The sequence below is a fragment of the Mirounga angustirostris genome, unplaced genomic scaffold (assembly GCF_029215605.1).
Source record: "Mirounga angustirostris isolate CCGP_5_RB_7025 unplaced genomic scaffold, mMirAng1.0.hap1 SCAF_1, whole genome shotgun sequence".
Lineage (NCBI taxonomy): Eukaryota > Metazoa > Chordata > Mammalia > Carnivora > Phocidae > Mirounga > Mirounga angustirostris.
This window is the reverse complement of record NW_026991709.1, coordinates 28,836,938-28,859,368: the sequence shown is the minus strand read 5'-3', so window position 1 is coordinate 28,859,368 and position 22,431 is coordinate 28,836,938. Positions and strand designations below refer to the sequence as shown.

General features: G+C 36.3%; 1 protein-coding gene across 9 annotated transcripts in view; it reads left to right on the top strand.

Moving 5' to 3' along the window:
- LOC123834573 (multidrug resistance-associated protein 1-like) overlaps positions 1–22,431 on the top strand; it is a 93,576-nt gene that overhangs the window by 34,034 nt on the left and 37,111 nt on the right. For 6 of the 9 annotated variants that reach the window (XR_010407937.1, XM_064580146.1, XM_064580132.1 and 3 more), the window contains 9 exons: positions 1,193–1,330; positions 3,157–3,303; positions 5,063–5,147; positions 5,233–5,299; positions 5,695–5,821; positions 10,460–10,636; positions 13,831–13,998; positions 15,430–15,592; positions 21,428–21,503. Coding sequence is in view for 8 of the 9 variants with exons in the window: in XM_064580146.1 (XP_064436216.1) it covers positions 1,193–1,330; positions 3,157–3,303; positions 5,063–5,147; positions 5,233–5,299; positions 5,695–5,821; positions 10,460–10,636; positions 13,831–13,998; positions 15,430–15,592; positions 21,428–21,503 (1,148 nt within the window). In the remaining variant the exon portion in view is untranslated. The remainder of the gene's footprint in view (positions 1–1,192; positions 1,331–3,156; positions 3,304–5,062; positions 5,148–5,232; positions 5,300–5,694; positions 5,822–10,459; positions 10,637–13,830; positions 13,999–15,429; positions 15,593–21,427; positions 21,504–22,431) is intronic. The other 3 variants (XM_064580129.1, XM_064580147.1, XM_064580140.1) reach the window with 3 other exon arrangements.

Sequence of the window (22,431 nt, the reverse complement as noted above, 5' to 3'; positions counted from 1 at the left end):
TAAAATTAGGAATAGCCTTAAGTAGCTCTGAAATTTAACTCAGATTAAATTATTAAATAACTGAGATTATGTAATAGGGTCATACACTCCCAAAGTAATGTGATCCAAATGCATCTTGTACCTCTCAGTGGGTTAACTGATAACCCCTGTATTCATAAAAAGGACAGTAATGTATGTTTATAGGTTTTAAATATTGATACTCTTAAAAGGAAATTTATACTATTAGTAGGACTAGGACAATGTAGATAAAATAAAGAACATCTCCTAAAGATACGAGCAAAGTCTAAAATTTGAAATAGCAGTCCCAGCAGTGAATACACTAGAATACTGGTAGAGGACCAAGTATAGGCAAGTTGAAAGTACAGCATGGTTTAAAGGTATGGGGGGTCGGCATCCCAGGGGTAAGGATAACAGATACCATGGCCTCTCTCTGATAATGATAATAGCTACCATTTAGTGAACATTTTCTATGGATCACACACTGTACTTACCACTTTATATCTGTTTCCTCATATAATTCTTATGAACCCCAAGAAAATAATTTCTCATTCTCATTATCCAAACAAGGAAACAAAGTGTGCAATTAAGGGTCATGTGTAAGTTCACAGAGCCAGTGGAAGATTTTTAGGGTTCTCCAGAGAAACAGAACCAAGAGGATGTGTGTGAATATGTATATATTCCAATTTACAATCTCAAAACACCAGTCACCTTTCCGAAAATGGCTTCAAGTCCCATGCCATCAGTTTCCAAGAAATTGGGAGTCCAGGGAGAGGAGCGTAGCTATTAAGAAATGGGGAGTGGATTGAAGTGAGAGCTGGACCAGCAGGAAAAGTACGAAGATTAAGCTAAACGGAAACTGCTATGGAGTTCATGCCAAGAGCTGGGATGTTGCCAAAGTATGACTCAAGAATAAGCTATTGGTGGGTAAGAAGGACATAAGGCTGGAGAGAGATGGTGATTTTCCTCTCCCAGCCACCTACCCCATCCCCCGCAAAAAAAAGCCCACAATTCAAGGAAACATTTTGACTCAGCTGAAAATAGGAGCATTTTACTTTATGAGTTCACCATATTTTTTTTTTTTTAACTTTTACAATTGTGTGGGGGGGTATGCTGTGTATATTTGCATGTATGCATGTTTTTATTTTTTCTATGATATTGATTATCAAATAGTTATTGTCTGATTCCTTTACAGATCCTCAAACTTTATACATGGGAGCCCTCCTATAAAAAGAAGATTGTTGAAATTCGAGAGCAGGAATTGGAAGTTCAAAAATCAGCTGGGTATCTTGCTGTATTTTCTATGCTGACATTAACTTGCATTCCATTCTTGGTGAGTGCGTATAATATTTCCTGTTTTGATTTTCAAATTTGATTTGCAGATTCACCTCCAAATTACTTGGAATTGCAGTGTCCAAAGTGAAATCTATATCTGAAATAAAATTTTCAAGAAACGCAGTCATTGACTTATGTAGATTAGGGAATGGAAGTTTTAAAGAAGGGGAAAATATGTGCATTCTCATTGGTCTGTATTTTTTACACATAATAAGATTTTACTTCTTTGTAAATTTCTCACAGAACAAACATGTGCTAGTCTGTTCTTAAACAATATAACCTGCATTTCAGAGTTTCATTTCAGCTCTGGAATGTCTTGATTTGTGTGATTAATCCCTTTTAAGCACGACCCAACACACACCATATAGAGTTGGGAAGAGAATTAACATTCATTGAATGTTTCCTCTGCATGCCAGATAAGTTATAGAGACTGCCTTATTTCATTCTTGCAATAATAAGGCCTTTGCTTTTTTCATTTTACAATAGGGAATGGAAGTCCATTCTAGTTTGGGAAACATCCTCAAAGTTATAGAATTAATATTTGGAGGCAAATTGATATGAACTGAGGGCATTCTCCATCATACCGTGTACACATTAGGAATCCCATGCTATTTAAACTAGAGTATAAATTGCCTTGAGGTATGAAGCAATGAGTGAAAGCGAGAGGATAACAAAACCACATAGAACTGAAGCATCAGTTTTCTGGATTTTTTTAAGATTTTATTTATTTTCTGAAAGAGAGACAGCGGAAGAGGGAACACAAGAAGGGGGAGTGGGAGAGGAAGAAGCAGGCTTCCCGCGGAGCAGGGAGCCCGATGTGGGGCTCAATCCCAGGACCCTGGGATCATGACCTGAGCCAAAGGCAGACACTTAACAACTGAGCCACCCAGGTGCCCCTGAAGCATCAGTTTTAATCAAAGTTACCATTCCTGGTGGTCATAGAGTCAGGAGAAATTCCATATGTCTCTTTTGTTGGTAATTTAAAATATTGTTATTTTTATTTAAACAAATATGTGGGGATTATGAAAATAAAAGCAATATTTACATTTGGAATTCTTTGGTAAAAATGTCCAAGAAGCATTTGCTTAAGATAAGTCCTAGGTACATGATAGTCAGTACATTCTCATGCATATATGAACTTTTCTGCCTTTTCTAAATGAAACTTATAAGAGTAAATATAAATGTTATGAGCCATAATTTATTCATACTTTCTTCAGTTAATTTTATGACTCACAGAAAGTATAATCATTACATATGAATCAGAATGTATACACACACCATTGGAAAATAAATTTACGTAATATACCATCTTGAAAAAAAGATCAATTAGTATACATTTTATTTTATTTTAGTTTTTAAATTTATTTGTCAGAGAGAGAGCACAAGCAGGGGAAGCAGAAGGCAGAGGGAGAAGCAGACTCCCCGCTGAGCAAGGAGCCTGAAGCAGGACTTGATCCCAGGACCACGGGATCATGATCTGAGCCAAAGGCAGATGCCTAACCAACTGAGCCACCCAGGCACCCCAGTTAGCATACATATTAAATGGGAGTAATAACTCTGGTAAGAACACAGTGTCTTATAGAAGGGAGCTGGACCGCATGGTCTCAAGGATGCCATGGTCTAAGATACACAATTGTATGATCTGTATATCTTAGTGAACTGAATATTTATTTTATATTCTTCAGCAATCGTACTGAATAGTACTGAATTTTGGTAAACAACAATAAAAAAGGTTTTAAATTTTTCCCCTAATTTTTGGAACCTTAACTCATCCTGTCGTTAGCACTGAGTAATTGAAGGAAGGAACATGTGTCTATTTTTCAGGTGTCCCTGGTGACATTTGGCATCTATTTCTTATTGGATGAAGGAAACATTTTAACAGCCACCAAAGTGTTCACATCTATGTCTTTGTTTAATATTTTGAGGCTTCCTTTGTTTGATTTACCAATGGTAATCTCAGCTGTGGTCCAGGTACATCTGAAATATGCTTAAACTAAAAATCATTCATCTACTGGAGTCTGTGGTTTTGCACATTTTCTTTCTTTCTTTTCTTCATTATTTATTTTGCTTTTTGTGGTGGTTTTACACTGCTTTCAAAATTAATCTCCCTGAATTAATGCGTAATAGAAAACATTAAAGAATGGAAGGAATCATGTCTTCTTTGCCTATGCTTTTCTTCTATCAAAATGACTTAACTATTTTAATATAAGATTTTGTTTTCTTTGCTAAGTGTTAGTTTCTTTTATTTAGCTTTTTAAAAGCTGGGGTCAGACGCCATGCCGTCAAAAGGCTCATTTTCTGTTTTCAATTGAAAAATTTTTAGCGAGGTGCTTTCCATGGAACTGGATAGGAATGTTTTCCCAGGGTTCAGCAACATTTCATCTGCACTGAGTGAATAAAGCAGGGAGACAAGTGCATTGCTAATATCAGTCTGCCAACAAACCATGTATGAGGTATTTGGTTCAGCCTACCTTCACTGTAATCTCCAGTCTCTGGAGACTCAATACTATGAGTAGAAAGCTGCTAAAACCACAGGGAATGTGAAGAAGTGAGTTCCTTGAATCCTCTGCCCTGAGATTTTCTGTTAAATTTTTTGAATGTCAGGTTTGGATTGCCTGGATGTCCCCCATTGAATCCTTTTTCTCAAGTCTTTTAAACAAAGTGAAGCTTGACTTATTAGAACCCACTCTTTGATCTAAGAACTTTGCCTTTAAATTTTTATATTTGAATAAATAGTAATTTACAGTTACTTCATAGTAACTATAATAGTAATAATGATATTAAATTATATTATATTGAAATTATAGTAATAGTATATTATTTGAATAAAGAATTAGATAGTGAATACCAAGTAATCCACTTTTGTTACAGCATGCCTTTTTTTGTTGTTGTTATTTTACTAATAATGACCAACAGAGGGCATAGAAGTACTATTGATGTGAGGCTTTTAACATTTGTTTCAGAGCATTCTTCTCTTAAGAAAAATGCCATTCTTAGAATAAGTTTTGTTTTGCTTTTGAAATTAGAATCCAGCTAAAGGTCTGGTATCTCAAAGTGGTCTCCAACTCCTAGTGGTACATTTCTGCCTTCACTAAATAAATACAGAGAGCAATTATCAAAACAAAGAGAGAGAAGGAAAGAGAGAAGCAACCCTGCATACTAATATGATACACTTGGTAAACAAAACCATGGCCCAGTTTCATCTTATCCACTAACAATAGGTGTCTTCTAGCGTCGAGTGAATAAAAATGCACTAGAGATTTCATGTAAGTCAGTTTCGGAAAACAAAATTGATTTTATTTATCCTAATAGTAGCTAAGCATTTTGTAGCTATTTTACTGAAACCCAGTGTTATAATTGCCAGAGCTATCATTTAATATTCAGAAGCCAAATTCATTCAACAGTTCTGATGTTGTTTTTAAAAACTAATCTTTCTATAATTATTAAGTAGTTATTATGGCTTTCCTAGAGTGTTAAGAAGGAATTTTTGTTTCTTTTTCTCATGCCTTCCTGCATAAATGACATCTATTTTGATCTTTCATTCTTGAAGCTGTTCTTTCTTTTTAGGAATGAAATTATTTATAAACATTAGAACAATTCAAGCTATGCTTGCTGAATATTTAGTCAGTATCTTCAATTTGCATCACAAATTTTTAATCGTGCTGTAAGTCTTTTTAGTTGAAGTTCTACTTGACCCCCAAATAAATTCTATCTGTGTTTATTTTGATAGACAAGAATATCATTGAATCGTTTGGAAGACTTTCTCAACACTGAGGAGCTTCATCCTCAAAATATTGAAACAAACTACATAGGAGGTCAGCATTTCCTCTGCATTCAGTATTTATTTGACTTCCGGGTTGAAGATAATTGGCTCTAAAATGTATTTATTTTTCTTCTCAGATCATGCCATTGGTTTTACAAATGCTTCCTTCTCTTGGGATAAAACAGGGATTCCAGTACTAAAAAAGTAAGTCGTGGTTTGGGGAAAATGAAAAACAAAAATTTTTTTTAGCATTGAATTCTAAAGTGTTCCATATTTTTATTTCTTAGCGTTTTTAAAGGAAAAGATGAATATATTGAAATTTACAAGAATTTTCTTTTTTAACCTCTCATAATACCTTCTGTTTTTATGGATTTTTTTTTTTTTTTTTTTACTCTTGTTTTCTATTCATTTCCTCTGTTTCCTCTGCAGCATTTGTTGTTTGCATTTGGTAATGGCTGGGTATTCATAGAATAATTTAGTATCATAGGAATAGCAGCAATTTCAAGGACAATGCTCAGCACTCTAACTTATCTGGGAATAAACATTAAAAATGTAACAAGAACTTCCTATATCATCTCTCTCCTTTTCTTGTCATGCAGCTTGAACATAAAGATTCCAGAAGGAGCTTTAGTAGCTGTTGTAGGGCAGGTTGGATCTGGAAAATCATCTGTGCTTTCTGCCATTCTGGGGGAAATGGAGAAACTTACAGGAGTTGTTCAAAGAAAGGTAAAGCCAGCAATACATTCATTCCACATCTCCTAGTGTAATAGGCTATGGCCAACACATGGTTAGCGTCAATAAGAATTTAAATCAAATCAAATTGAAGATGCAGGTATTTAATGGGTATTTCTAGTTTGTAGCAAACATTTCAATTTCCACAAAAATTGATTAGCTATGGATGTTTTAGTAATAGCATTCTGTCCTCCAAATACTTTAGTGAATCATTTATGAATGCTTATGGTAATTGTTTGATGATATTAACTGAATTGCAACCAATTATAGAGAAACTAATGCAATTTATATTTTAATTTGATTTGGTTTCTAATTATCATTCATTGCAAAGTTACCTAAGTAATTACAGGCACATTTCTAAGAAGTCTTATAGTTGCTCAGGGGTAGGATCTTTGACCCAGAAAAAAAAAAAAAAGAAAAATAATATATATATATTTTTTATTTTATTATGTTATGTTAGTCACCATACATTACATCATTAGTTTTTGATGTAGTGTTCCATGATTCATTGTTTGCGTATAACACCCAGTGCTCCATGCAATACATGCCCTCCTTAATACCCATCACCAGGCTAACCCATCCCCTCCACCCCCCTCCCCTCTAGAACCCTCAGTTTGTTTCTCAGAGTCCATAGTCTTTCATGGTTCATCTAAATAATAATATTATTTTTAAATACTTTTAAATTTCAGCCCTTGGACTATGGAGAGGACTACTCCAAGCCTTTTGTTCTATTCTTAAAAGTCAATGGGAATAAGAATTCAACAGGTTCTTAATCAACTGTTATTTTTTTGAAACACTAGACTATCTGATGAGTTTTAGATTTAACTAACTCTTAGGTAAAATACTAACCTAATTCCTCCTTCTCACTTCTGACAAGATGGAGAAGTTCTATGGATGTGAGACCAGTTTCTTCACAGTTTTTCTCTCTAGGAAGAATCAACTCCAACTCTTTCATTTTTCTTCATAATATGTATTTCCTCATATCCTTATGTCTTTCCTGATTCCAGTCCTCTAATGATTAGCCCTTTATTTTTTCTTTTCTCTTTCAGTATTATTATTATTACTTATTTTAGGATCAACTATTGGTATCTGGGACTTTTTCTGATAAGATTATACTTAATGAATACCACTATTTAAACCTTAAGTATGCTGTCTTTGTACCCTTATGTTCTTCATAATGATTGTAGTCAGTCATTTGTCTATAGTTGAAGATGACTGTAACTTATCTTAGGCCAGTGAATATCCTTTAAAAATATGATTGTCATATTGACTTTATTTTCATTTATTTAGTGTCTTCAGCTATTTTTACCAAGCAGTTATTGCACACATACTATGTGCCTGGCACTTAGTACCAGGGAAACAGGCATGAATATGATATACCCCTCTTTTTACAGAGTTTATTGTCTAGTGAGGGAGATACTAAAATCAATTATGACAAGTGTTTAAATCAGATATAAAAAAAATGAATCAAAGTATAAAAAACAACAAACTCTGAAGAGTTAGAAAAATTATCAGATTTTTACTTGATCTTAAAAAAAATAATTAGGAATTGATCAAGATAAAAACAATATCAATTCTGGATTTCATCTAATGCATTAATGTGCAAAGACCTAGCCTGGTTCTTGGCACAGAGTCTGCTAGCTCCCTGTGAATTTTTATGGTTATTGTTATCTTTATTATGATTGTTGAAGCACTCATGGTAAGATTTAAAGATTATTTCTGATCCTTTGAAGGTTTGAAATTAAGAAAATGTTCATGGTGATGCAAGAAATTATAACAATGCTGTTACTAATCACAAGACAGAGAGGACACCCTTTGTTTATATTAAGCGAGAGTTGTGGAAGAGAGAAGATATTATCTGTCAATATAATTGACAATTTTGTCCTTTGGGAAGTTCTTTGGTCTAGAGCAATGGCAGGATATGAGGATATGGGGATAAATTATTTCCTAAAACATTTTTTTTTTTTTTTTAAGAGAGGGAGAGAAGGGTAGGGGAGAGGCAGAGGGAGAGGGAGAGAGAGAATCTTGAGAATCTTAAGCAGGTTCCATGCCCAGCGTGGAGGCCATCTCGGGGCTCAATCTCACGACCCGGAGATCATGACCCAAGCCAAAACCAAAAGTCATACGCTTAACTGATTGAGCCACCCAGGAACTCCTCAAAACATTTTTAATCCTGAATTTATAACTGTCATTCTTATCATCTCTAATTTAATAATAATAACGAACTTAACACTTAGTGTTTACAAGGTGCTTTTATGTTTTGTCTTTCTGTTCCTCAAGGTTTCCTATGAGCACTTTTTTGAGGCATATCATATCACAACATTCAACCTTCAGTCTCCTTGTTCTCAATATCAAAGGTTCACACCAGGCACCATTCATGCAGAGTTTTCAGTATCCAGTGTTCTTTAATGGAACCTTAGGGATTTGGAAGACAGTTTTTGAATTAGCAATATTCTATTATGGTTTCATTATTAAGAATAAAATGAAATAAAAACACATTTTCGGGGCGCCTGGGTGGCTCAGTTGGTTAAGCGACTGCCTTCGGCTCAGGTCATGATCCTGGAGTCCCGGGATCGAGTCCCGCATCGGGCTCCCTGCTCGGCGGGGAGTCTGCTTCTCCCTCTCCCACTCCCCGTTTGTGTTCCCTCTCTCGTTGTGTCTTTCTCTGTCAAATAAATAAATAAAATCTTTAAAAAAAAAACACATTTTCATTTGTATATGAAATTAAAATGATAATTATTCTAAAAATTAAAGGAAGAATTTATACCTCTGTGAAAATGGATCAACTCTTCTTCAGCTCCAGTCATACCAACACATCAAGTCTGTAGCTCTCAATGTAGTATTTAGTTTCTGTTTTATATTTTGCACCATTGTTCCTGTTCTTCAGTCTTTTTTTCAGTGTTTTTCCTCTGTTCCCCTTATCTTGCTAAGTATATAAGTGTTCAAAATCTCTATCACTTGAGAATTGATTTAATATTATTTTAATCAAAGGTTATTCAGGGTAAGGCAATTCAAGAGCAATTACTTTTGTGTTCAAGATCAAGTCAGATCAGAATTACATTGTTTGGGATCAAAAGCCACTCCATGTCTTACGTGCTCAACAAAGAAGAATTAAAAGTTAATCTTTGATTTTTAAAGTACCTGGAGAAATCAAAAGGCTAATAGTTACATACATATACGTAGGTTAGTAGGTCAAAAAGTACTTTAAGTGTCTTGTATTGTGTAGTCAAAATAAATTCTCTAAAATCAGTGTATGGATAGAGTCCATGGGGCAGATTGAAAGGTAAGTCTCTAGTTTAAATATTGTGGGTCCTCTCTAAGAAAAGGAGGGTTTATTAAAAGGATATATTATACAGTAAACTGTCATATATTTAGGAATCATTTTGAGTCATGAAATCATCAAAAAATAAGCATAGGAGCAGTGAGTGTGTGGAAGATATGGATGTGCCACCCAGATACCCTGTCTAGCAAGGGCTTGCCTCCCAGCCCTGGGAGTACACACAGCAAGTTAGCCCCTTTAGGGGTGACCTGCTGACAATGGCCTGGCTGAGGGCCCACAACTGAAAGCCAGGCCAATCTAGCCTAACATGGAACAACTCTGATGGGTAATACTCTATATCTCTCTAGAGGGTTGGACAAAGCTTTGTTGGATCTGGATCACGGTGTGACTTCTCCATCCACCCAATCCTCCTACCTTCTTTCCTTCCACAAGAATTGATCCCAAATAAACAACTTGCACTCCAGGCTCAGTGTTATGCACTAAACTGTGTTCCCCCAAAATTCATATGTTAAAGTCCTAATCCCAAGAATGTGACTGTATTTGGAGATAGAGTCTTTAAAGAGGTAATTAAATTAAGATATAATAGGGTGGGCCTTAATCCAATGTGACTGGTGTTCTTTTTTTTTTTTTTTTTAAAGATTTTTATTTATTTATTTGACCGAGAGAGAGATAGCGAGAGCAGAAACACAAGCAGGGGGAGTGGGAGAGGGAGAAGCAGGCTTCCTGCTGAGCAGGGAGCCCGATGTGGGACTCGATCCCAGGACCCTGGGATCATGACCTGAGCCAAAGGCAGACGCTCAACGACTGAGCCACCCAGGCGCCCATGACTGGTGTTCTTAAGAGAAGAAGAAATTAAGACACACATACCCACACAGAGGGAAGGCCATGTGAAGACTCAAGAAAAGGCAGTCATCCACAAGCTAAGGAGATAGACCTCAGAAGACGTCAACCTTGCAGACAACTTGTCACACTTCTAGCCTCCAGAATTGTGAGAAAAGAAATTTCTGTTGTTTAAGCAATCCAGTCTGGTATCTTGTTAACGGCAACTGGAGCTGACTAATACAATCAGCCTCTGCTTCCAGAAAACTCCACCAGAGACAGATAACTTTGATAGAAACTACAGTGAAAGCAAATAAGAAGTACAAAGTAACTCATTTGAAGGAGCCTCTATGAAACATGTATAAGATTAAAATGTAAATAGGATATACTTACAGTTAAGAAATAACCTAGTTTTTTAAAAATTCAGTTTAAAGTTAAAGCAAAACTGGACTGAATATGTTCCTTTAATGTGGTGTATGCAACTTTTTCTTTTCCCTTGTTAAGAGCATGTCTTTTATTTCTTCCCTTTTTAGGGTTCTGTGGCTTATGTTGCCCAGCAGGCCTGGATTCAGAATTGCATTTTACAGGAAAACATTCTCTTTGGCTCCATCATGCAGAAGCAGTTTTATGAGCAAGTATTGGAAGCCTGTGCCCTCCTTCCTGATTTGGAGCAGTTACCAAATGGAGATCAAACTGAGATTGGAGAAAGAGTAAGGAAAATATAATTTATCATATGCAGGAATAAAACTCCATTCAGCCGTGCTAATAAAATATTTATAGTCTCTTTCCTGAGGTCCTAGAGAGCCATACACAACTATAATCTTTTAAAAATCATTACAGAATTCCTATGAAAGAGATGGCAATATTAAGGACAAATAATTATCTGTAATTGACTATCTGGAAAACAGATTTAAAATCAGCAGGAAATTCTGTCGTTAGGATCTACGTGGGGGAATGAAAGCCCACCAACTGGATCATCAGCACTTTGTTTTCATTGCTGGCTCACTACCTAACGAGTGAATGGTAGTTTGGTTTTTTTTGTTTTTTTTTTTTTTACCCTGTGTCTCTTTGCACAAAGTCAAGCCTAGGACAGTAGCAACAGAGTGCCAGTCTCCAGTGGTGGCACCGAGGCCAGGTTCTAAAAAGGCTCAGGGACGATGCTGTCATTAATGTGCCTTCTCCGTGTTTGCTCATTCTTGCTTAAGAGGATCTTGTTTCCCATAGTCTTTGTTCTATTTTATTTTCATTGCATTAATGAATAGTCATTACGCTGCCCAGTGTTTTGGAGTTAAAACAAAACAAAACAAGATAGCGTGAGCCAAAGCATGAACCCCGAGAGATTATCTCCGACCCGTGACTAAAATCTCCATTAATTAAACATGAATGCAAAAGCAGCCTCTGCCTGCGATTCATGTGTGCTGTGAAGATGAGTAAATAATCCTTGCCAAGTGCTTCGAATTTCTGAAAAGAGAGCATAGCATTGTTAGGCATTTTTACCCCTGGCCCCCTGTTGTTTAATAGTCCTCTTATATAAATTGATAAATAAAATAGAGAACAAAATCATAGAAAGTGGGCATATTAAAAAAACTCTAGAATGAGGCAAAATTTACCTCTTACGTAGACTTATGTTGGCTTCACTCATAGTCTGTTACTTTGCAGATGTATTTTCTCAAGTTATTAAATAGATTTAATTTTTTTCCCCACCTCTCTTTTTTTTCTGGTGTCTTCACTGTCCACAGGCAAAATGGCACCATAGCTAAAATTATGCAGAAATGTGACTTCTTCAAACTTGTTAATACATATTGAATATTATGCCAATAAAGCCAATCACTAATAATAAGAAATAGTTGATAATATGTAACTAAAAAGAATCTAAAAAAGAAAAATTTTCAAAATATGAAGTATATATTTAATATAGGCATAAATGTTACTGCTGTTTATAACTTCTACTTTTTATTATTAAGTGTCTCCCAATCTGATGATATACTTTAAAATAAACATGTAGGGTGCCTGGGTGGCTCAGTTGGTTAAGCGACTGCCTTCGGCTCAGGTCATGATCCTGGAGTCCCAGGATCGAGTCCCGCATTGGGCTCCCTGCTCAGCAGGGAGTCTGCTTCTCCCTCTGACCCTCCCCCCTCTCATGTGCTTTCTCTCTCTCTCTCTCTCTCTCAAATAAATGGATAAAATCTTTAAAAAAATAAATAAATAAATAAAATAAAATAAACATGTAATTGAATATTTCAAAAGGCAATCTGTTTACAACTGTTAGGAGACACGCAAGATAACAAATGCAGAATTTTCCTCACTTTCCTTTATCTTTTCCTTTGGCATTCTTCAATTGACCATAAATATTTATCAATGTATTATTATATGCCTTTATTCTGCTGTGGGGTACCCAATGGTGAGCAAGAGAGCTATCACCCTGCCTTCAAGAGATTTTCAGTCTAGTGGATCTCTGCCAATGAAATTATCAGTTGTCCTTTATTAATATTAATCATCAGACAGTCTATGTGCTGGGAATGCAAGGATGAATTTAGCTCATAGTCTTGTGAGGGAGACTGATGTGGATATAGCCATTTCTGGCAATGGGATGAGTAAATGGAGCACCATCAGGACAGGAATGGAGGGAAGGAATCAGTTTACTTGGAATACTGGGTGGAAGATTGCTTTCAAAGAGGACTTCATAGAGTGAATAGCTTTTGAATTGAAAAGGGAAGATATGGGCTCCCTAGCAGAGTGACCAGCCTCTGCTAGTCTGGTTGGCAGGCAGCATTGGGAGAGTGGGTGATGGCAGATGAGATGTGGGCATCACAGGTGTTTAAACAAGGTGATTTCATAATCACAGGATATGCAGTGACAAGGCAGAGGATGCACTGGAGAGAGGAGTGATTGGGTGATGATAGTGAGGTTGATTGCATCTGTACTTGGTGTTGGATTTGTTGTAAATATTTTACATTCATCTTATTAAATGCTCATGACACACCCATGAGTTGGGGGCTATTACAATCACACACACAGAAGCGCGCACACACACACATATATATACACATGCACACATGTATCATATTACTTTATATATTTTTTTCATGCCTGTCTCCCCTGCTAAACTGTGACCTCCTCATGATAGAGGCTCAGTTTCATTTATTTCTGAATCCCAAGTGTTCGCGTAGCACCCAGAATATGGTTATACAAAGGAGGTATTTGTTGAGTAGGCGGAAGATGAGAAAAGCAAAAAAGCAATGGCATTTTATAATTAGAGGTAACTGGCTAAGTTCTGTGCTGCAAGGAGGGCTTTTAAGCCAGATCTATAAACACTAAATATAAAATAAATCAAGTAAATTGGGCCTGGCCCCATAATTCTCTATATGTGGCTGTACACGTCGACTTTAATTCTCACACGGAATGATGTATATTCCTTATTCTTGCTTCTTAGAGTTGTACTTTTGCCAACAAGACTTGTACTAATCTTTCTACAGAATAAAATAGGACATGGTGATTACTGCTTTGGTAATTTAGCTATTATTCTCCATTTTCTATGTGTCAATTTAAAAATGATCACTGGTGTCGGTATATGGTTGGCAGCCAAAAGTCTTATTTAATATTTCAGAGGCATGACTTTTCAGAGTTAGGGGATTGGAAATTGTTTTCTCCTTAATTGTTAGTATCTACTTTTGAGAGCAAGCAGTTAAGAGAAAGTAGATATATCTGTTAATTTGCACAAGTTAGTAGCACTTGGAAATAGGGGGTGGGGGTAGGCCTTTGGATTTTGTAATAAAGAAGGGTTTGAGGGTTAATCTTGAGTTGTTTTCTATCCATGCTACAGAAGAGAAATTGGATGTCACTATACGTGCTTTGAGATTTACACATTTTTGGTCTTGGTTTTTTCCTCCTGCTCCATCTGCAGGGTGTGAATATAAGTGGGGGCCAGAAGCACCGCGTAAGTCTGGCCAGAGCTGTGTATAGTGGGGCTGACATCTACCTCCTGGATGATCCCTTTGCTGCAGTTGATGTCCATGTTGGAAAGCAACTTTTTGAGAAAGTGATTGGGTCCTCGGGTATTTTGAAAAACAAGGTAGCCATAGTGTCACTTATGCTTTTGGGGGGAAAGGGGAAGATGATAATCTGCATAGCATTGTGCCTAAAATTCCAACATTTTGTTCATTTGTTGAAGTAAAGTAGTGATATTTCATATGAAAAAGGGGATATCATACTGACCTTTTTACAGATAAACTTTAATGAATATTTTTTAAAGTTTTTTTTTTACAAGTTTACTCTGACAATAATTTATGTGATTGTTACCTTATAGACTGATACCATACTCTAAGGGGATTTGTATGTCAGAATGAATTGGTTTTAGTTTACTTGATTTTTTTTAAATGGTATTTTCATACATAGCACTTGCAAAAAAAGTATTATTTTACTGATTATTTATTACTTAAAACTATGGTATTATTAACATAGCAGTAACAATTCAGCTCTCTTGTGAAAGGGCCAAGAAGAAAGGAATTAATATTTACCAAGTGCATACCATGTCTGACGCTAAATTAGTTCATTTAGTTCTTACAGCAAGTCTCTGAATAGGTATTATTATTCCTGTTTTACCTATGAGTGAACTTGGGACTCAGAATGATTTGATATGGGTAGCTTAGCTTAAGAACAGCAGAGATTTTAATAACATGTAGAATTGTTGAATCACTATGTTGTACCCCTAAAACTAATGTAACATCGTGTGCAAACGTACTTTAATTAAAAAAAAAAAAAAGAACAGCAGAGATTTTAAAAAGTCCGTCTGACCACAAGGCTGTACTCATTCCTTCATAATACGCATTTATAGACTTGTTAATATAAGGCAATCTGGAAAACATTAAATAAATGCATAAAATGTTAACGTATATATCTAAGTAAATAATAGATAAATGTCTTTACTTATTAAAATGAGCCCAAGATAAAAACCTCTGGTTCAATCCTATGTGTATGTGTACAATAATATGGAAAGACTTAAAAATAAATACTATGAATAAATACATCAGTCTCCTTCACAAGACTATGAGCTCTATACTTCCTCTGTTACCTACTTCATAATTTCAGGGTAACAGAGGAAGTATAGAGCTATATCTCAGTATTTCCTATATGAATTATGACTGGAATCAACACTTTATTGTAATGCTATAGGACCTTTAAAAAGTAAGCATGAATGACAGATATGAAATTTTTAAATTTGTTATGAAATTGATTCGTTTTTAATGAATGAAGACTACCTGAACCAGAGGGTTAAAACACTTGCAATCTTTTGTTTGTTTGTTTGTCTGGTTTTTGTCTAACAGCATATAATCATCCGTTGTGAAATACATATATGCTGCCTTTTACTGGTACCTACTGACAATTACACTCTGAAATAGTAAAAAAAACACACAAAAAACAAAAAATTGCAGCTTTCTTTAAAATAGATTATTTTTCCTTTTTTTTTTTTTGGTAACCCAAGAAATAAAACACTGTTTTTCAGACTCGCATTTTAGTGACACATAACCTCACACTTCTGCCACAGATGGATCTGATTGTTGTAATGGAGAGTGGCAGAATTGCACACATGGGAACATACCAGGAGCTGCTGTTGAAAACCAGAAACCTCACAAATTTGCTTCAGGCCTTCAGTGAACGAGAAAAAGGTGAGACACAATGAAAAATAAGCCTACGATGCCGTGTGCCTAGCCATTCCGAAAGTCCATTAATTGTGTGATTTCTTACAATGCCTTTTTCTTCATTCATCCTGCTTAAGTCAGGAGCTGGGCACCTTCCTTTCTCTAGAAAAGAAACAAACGTTAGGACACATCAGCTAAAAATTACCCTCATTTATGATTTTTTAAGCAAAATGTTATGCCCCAAGATCTGTTTGTTCATCTCTGAAATAAGAGATTAGATGATTTATAAGCTCTACTGCGGGTCTAGAATATAATGGGTCTAAACATTCTACTTTCTTTAAAATTAAGAACAGGGAGCATAAATCCATGTCAAATAAGTAATAAATATTTTAAACATACTGTTGCATGCTGAGGAGGAGAAACGAATAGACAGAAAAGGAATCTGAGGAAAGACAAAGGGGAATGATATTTGTCTTAACTTTTATAAGATAACAATTGAGTTTACCTACTAATTTTTGTTACTATACTCCTACCATTTTAAATTAAGATTATACATGTTTATGTAAATGAAGTGGTTTGATCCTTACCTAATTAAGACACAGGGATGTTTGAAGTCAAGTATTAACTTAATATTCTAGAGGTCAGTTATTTCCCATCTTTGAAAGTGTAGGGGCGCTTGGGTGGCTCAGTTGTTAAGCGTCTGCCTTTGGCTCAGGTCATGATCCCAGGGTCCTGGGATGGAGCCCCACATCGCATCAGGCTCCCTGCTCAGCAGGGTGTCTGCTGTTCCCCTGTTTGTGCTCTCTTGTCCTCTCTGTCAAATAAATAAATAAAATTAAAAAAAAAAAAAAGAAAGTGTAATGTGCGTCATCTCTTTTTCCATCTATAGATGCTTTCTCAGGTAGACCGCTATGATACTTGTCCTATAACTTCCCAGAATACCACTGAGAAATGACTATAAAATCAGTTACCTACTTCATAATTTCAGGGTAACAGAGGAAATACAGAGCTATATCTCAGTATTTCCTATATGAACTCCTATCCAATCGCTTCTCGGCCTTTTGGCTAAGATCAAGTGTGAACTCCTATCCACTAATCACTTTACACTGTACCTAGTTATAAAAGTCATAAAAATATGAAACCAGTTTATAACAGGATCAGTGCAATTTATTATTTGTTGTGAAATCAAAGCGATTTTGTTGATGTGTTTCTTTTTTTGGACCTAAGCTAATACACTTTAGTTATATACTACTATTTTTTGTCTTTCTTGTCTTTATTCCTTTCTCAAATTCAAATATTCTATCTGTAGATGCATTCAGAAATATCTGATGCATCATCAGATGGCTATGATCATTCTTTTTTTTTTTTTTTAAGATTTTATTCATTTATTTTTCTGAGAAGAGAGCACGAGCAGGGGGAGGAGCAGCAGAGGGAGAAGCAGGCTCCCTACTGAGCAGGGATCCCGATGCGGGACTCGATCCCAGGACCCTGGGATCATGACCTGAGCCAAAGGCAGATGCTCAACTAACTAAGCCACCCAGGAGTCCCAGCTATGGTCATGCTTAATAAAAGAAGCACCTTCTCTTCTCTTAATGGCTAACAATTTTGAAAATGATCTCTTATGTTCTTGGCCAAGCTAAGTAGTAATTTATGCTTACTGTATGTATAGGAAAGAGATGACTGTGAGTGTCTCCTAGGATGAAAATGTGGTCTGTCAGTTTTCTCTATTCCCAGCTTTTAGGTAGCTTCATGCTAGGCACATTACAGGTCCTCAGTAGCTGTTTTTAAACAGGTGAATCTGCTGGAAGCGTGTCTCCTCAGGAGTTAATGGGATGATTTGGAATGCTATGAGCCAGTGTATTTTTCATGTGGCAATTTATTTTAAAGGCCACATGAAATATAAGTTGTATTACTTTGGAAAATATAGCTCGAAAAGCAGGCAATGCATAAGTTTTATGGTCAATATTTAATTTACCATAAAATATAAACTGTATCTTTTGAAAGTTGTGGAATTTGCTCTTGTTTAAAATCCCAGTTTTTGGAAACAAATATCATGCCTTCTCTTTTATTTCTATATACCTTCTTATGTACATGAATCCTCTATGGTAACAAATGGAAAGCAGTATTATTCTTGAAGTCGGCCTGACATTAATAGATGTTACTACCTCACTGTCAGAAATATGCCAGAGTTAGAAAAATGCAAATTGAACTTTTTTTCCCCTAATGACTTCAATATTGTGTCTTCTCTATTAAAATTCAGGAAGGTGATGAGTAGAGATGATTTTTGTACTAAAAATATAATACATTTTTGAAAAAGGATATTTCTGGGATTTTGATTTTTTTGGATGCTGAATAAAAAAATGTAAAGGCTTTTTAAAGGCCACCATAAAATTACACCATGATGATACTAGATGTTAGATAGGTATTTGTAAAAGGTCAGTCATGTATAGTGTAATTCCCTTAGGGCCCACACAGAGCAAGGCAAAAGTAGAGTTTGATGATATAAACCACCCCATTAAATAATAGTTTCAAACCAGGTTACATTCAGTGTCAAGTTCTTATTTATTTATTTATTTATTTGAGAGAGAGAGTGCACGTGAGCACGAGTGGGGGGAGGAGCAGAGGGAAAGGGACAAGTAGACTCTGTGCTGAGCCCAGAGTCCTACACGGGGCTCCATCTCAACAACCCTCAGGTCCTGACCTGAGCCAAAATCAAGACTCAGATGCTTAACTGACTGAACCACCCAGGCGCCCCCAGTGTCAGGTTCTTATAGTGCTGCTCTTAGATCTGGACCAGCATGACCTAGTACTATACTCTACCTTGTTCTGGCCTTTCTTAGCTGCCTTTCTGGCAAGAGCCCAAGGATTGTGCCCATCAGGGGTCTCCTTCCAATCTTCTACTTTTTGAGTATTCCAGATATTTTGGGGTTCCAGAATTCTCTGCCCAAATAACATAAACTTGCTCCTCAATCCTATCCTCCCAAAGGCAGGCTAATCTACCGGCATTTGCCACTCTTTGGCCTGAGGAATTTTTTCTTTCTTGGAGGGATGGGTTAGGGTGAACAAAGCCTAGACATATGGGCTGGGGTGTCCCCAGACATGCAGCAGGTTGGGGTTGGGGTGGGAGAGAAGGGGACAAGGGCCTTTACTGGGACTACCTCACTTAGGACTGTTATATTTCCAAGGAACTCTTAGGATTTCAGACACTCTCACATGGACCTTAGCTTTCAGGTGGTTGGGAAGGTGTATTGGTTGGGATAAGCAATAGAACTTATTTATGATAAGTTGGTTGGCTCTATCTGTTACTGTTAAATAATTAGGAATATGGTATGTGGGCCTTCATTTATATTCTTGTCCTGGTACCCACCAATGTGAGGTGCAGGCCTGTCCCTGTGGGGCATTTCTTTTTCTTATTTGTATAAGTAGTAGGGAAAACTCACATTATATCTGAGAGCATTTTTATTGGGATTTAGGGGAAAAGGATTACCTAGACAAGGAGTGGAATTTGAGAAGTATGATCCCCAGTACTAAAACACCCTGTGATCTATCATTTATGTTTTAATTTATCTTCTTTGATCTTGAGTCTGTTCAAGAATTCTTTTAAAAGGTACACAATGCTTCCATTTTAAAATTCATGTTAACTTATGTGACACCAGAGTGGGAGTAAAAGTAAGCACAATTTTGTGGAAAAAACACTGGGCCAATTTTAGGTTGCCCCAGGCTCTAGTTCTGACTCAGAATAACTATGTGAGTCTTCATAGAGTTGACTTTACACCTCTGGTTCTTCCCATTTATGAAAAATGGGACTGAACTAAGTCTTTTTTTTCCTAGTGGCTGATGTGGAATTGAACAATGCACATTTTTATCATTCCCTTGCCTCCAAAACTACCTACGACTTAGCCACTTTTTCTTCTTTTCCTACCATCCTCACCTTTACTATTAAGGTTAATAACAGATAACTTAGAAAAAGTAGTTTTTATAGTATAATTTGGGTTTGGATACATCAGATCTTGGAGACTCCATCCAGCTCTGAAAAATCTACAAATCTCACCTTAAGGGGATATTATATTAGAGAATCAGTCAGAGGTGAGAAGAAAGGTCAATGAAGAAAGATATGAAGACTAATGATAAATTTACATATTTATAGGTTTAGTCTAGGCTACTTCTTTTTTTTTTTTTTAAGATTTTATTTATTTATTCGACAGAGAGATACACAGCGAGAGAGGGAACACAAGCAGGGGGAGTGGGAGAGGGAGAAGCAGGACTCCCACCGAGAAGGGAGCCCGATGCGGGGCTCGATCCCAGGACCCTGGGATCATGCCCTGAGCTGAAGGCAGACGCCCAACGACTGAGCCACCCAGGTGCCCCTAGGCTACTTCTTACCCACACTAATAATCCTGGTGATAGCTAGGAGGATGTCATGGGTAGTAAGTCAATATATTCACAACTTTTACCTTACCTTAATCCTCCTCGAAACCTCCTGAGACCGCATGGTCATGATTTTACAAAGATTAGGTATCTTGCACAAGTTAAGACAGATTGTAAGTGGCAGAATTTGAATCTGATACTACATCTGTTTCATGCGAGGCCAGCCAAACTCTTAAACGTTTTATCAAATGTGTAGGAACAAGTACACTGACTTGGTGTGAAGAGACAGGAAGGGATGTGTGACTCAGCTCACTCTTGTTTGTTCTGTCTCTGTCTCTCTCCCTTCCTCTCTGTCTCTTTGATAACTGTTGGTTTCAGTCAAGTCACTTATCCTATCTGAGTTTTATTTTTCCCTTGCAAAATATGGATAAGCTTAACTATTCTCTTTATCTTACAAGCTCATTTGGTACTCAAATGTAATGTATGTGAAAGACCCCTATAAATTGCAAATATATAAATTTTAAAATTATTATAAACTATAAAAATGAAAACGGTCCTTAGGCAGGAGGGGGCTGAAACATCTCCAGATCAAATTTTCATTCTGTTGAGACATGGAATACCATGTTTCGTAGAGATGGTTGATGTAAGTCAAATTTTTCCATTAAGGGCTATTAGATGTTTACTTCTAGAAATAAGAAAACATAGAATTCATAGAAGAGATTGTAGAAATTCCCAGGTCCAGTCCTTTTTTTTAAAGATGAGAAGTCTGAAATTCAAGGAGTTTAAGTATTATACTGTAAAAAAAAAAGACAAAACTCAGCCAAGCTCTGAGAAGTTTCCCATCAAATTCACAAGCAGTAACTTGAACCTCAATCTTATAGTTCTAGATGTGAGACCTTGGTTTGTGTGACCTGCTTAACTTCTCTGTGCCTCAGTCTTTTCATCCCTAGAATAAAGGGATAATTATAGTATCTTCCTCATAGGGATCAAGAATATATATATATACATGTATATATATATCATTTAGAAAAATGCCTGCCATATAGGAAGCTATTATTAGTATTAGTGACATTAGAAAGAACATGACAGAGATTTGGGGAATTTACCATTGTGTTTCATTAGTAATCTTCATAATAATCAAATTGTCTATAAGGCTTCATTAAATTGCATTTTTCTTTTAAAGACTAGAGTCATGTTCCTCTTGGGCAAATACCTAGCCATTCTGTGGAAGTCCAAAACAAGTTAACACTCCTCTCTAATGTCCAAAAAAATAATTTGTGTAGGCTTTTTCATTACAAAATCTTAGTTTTAGAAGATGTTAGAAGATACTTCAGGTGAAGGGGAAGTAATGGGAAAAATGAAAGGGCTCCCTGTATACCTGTGGATCCAGAACCAAAATTTCTCCAACTGGTATAATCTTTCATCATATCTCTCTATATTTTATGCATTGTTTGCTTATATGTATATGAAAGCACTTACCATCTTCCTCTCCAGCTCATGCTTTAAAGCGAGTCAGTGTAATCAACTCCAGAACTATACTGAAAGACCAAATCTTGGAGCAAAATGACAGGTGAGTATTAGGATAATACCAGGCTCACTGGGATTATGAATAATTAATTACAATCCTTTTAACATTTAAAATGTTTCCTTTATAAAGGATCTACACATTATAATGGCTACAATATGTACTTAGTGGTCTCCAGGTTTTAATCTCTAAGTTAGATGGATGTGTCTAAGGTTTTAAGAGAGATGGATGTGACTTAGTTTGGGACATACATGCTCATTAGACTCTCAATAACTTCTAGACAAATTCTAGTAGCAGAATTGTGTGTGTGTGGGTGTGCGCCCTGTTCCCAACCCATAACAGTCATACCCACTGCTGATGTGAATGTGAAATAAGCTTTAGATGTGAGAATTCTACAATGGACTGGTATGGGTATCAGGCCAGGATATGTGACCTAGAAATAGGGACTTGGTGTAGGAATTGAAGAATCTGTTAAATGAAGCAAGAGAGAGGGAAAAAAGAAGAGAGGGAGGGAGAAGTGAGGGAGGAGGTGGGGGAGAAGGTATGAAGGGAAGGAGGGAGGGAGGAAGTGAAAGAAGGATAGGAGAAAGTGAGAGAAATAAAAATCATAAAACATTGACCCTGATTGGATTTTGTTATATTATACTTCTTTTTTTTTTCAAAAGTGACTAAAATGAACAGTAATTAAAGCAAATTACCCTAATCTGTTACTTGCCCCAGTATTCCCCACAGCAGTTGCAAATAGGAGACTGAAAGAAAAAAAAATAGGAATAAACAGAATTACAGGGAGCAGCCACTCATCAAAATTGCTAAAATGGAGGATCGGGATGGATTATAAGGAAGCAAGCACTTTGGGTTCCATTGGCTCAGAATTTTGTAGATTTGACCTTGAATTAAAAAATGGACCTTGAGGGCACCTGGGTGGCTCAATCGTTAAGCGTCTGCCTTCGGCTCAGGTCATGATCCCAGGGTC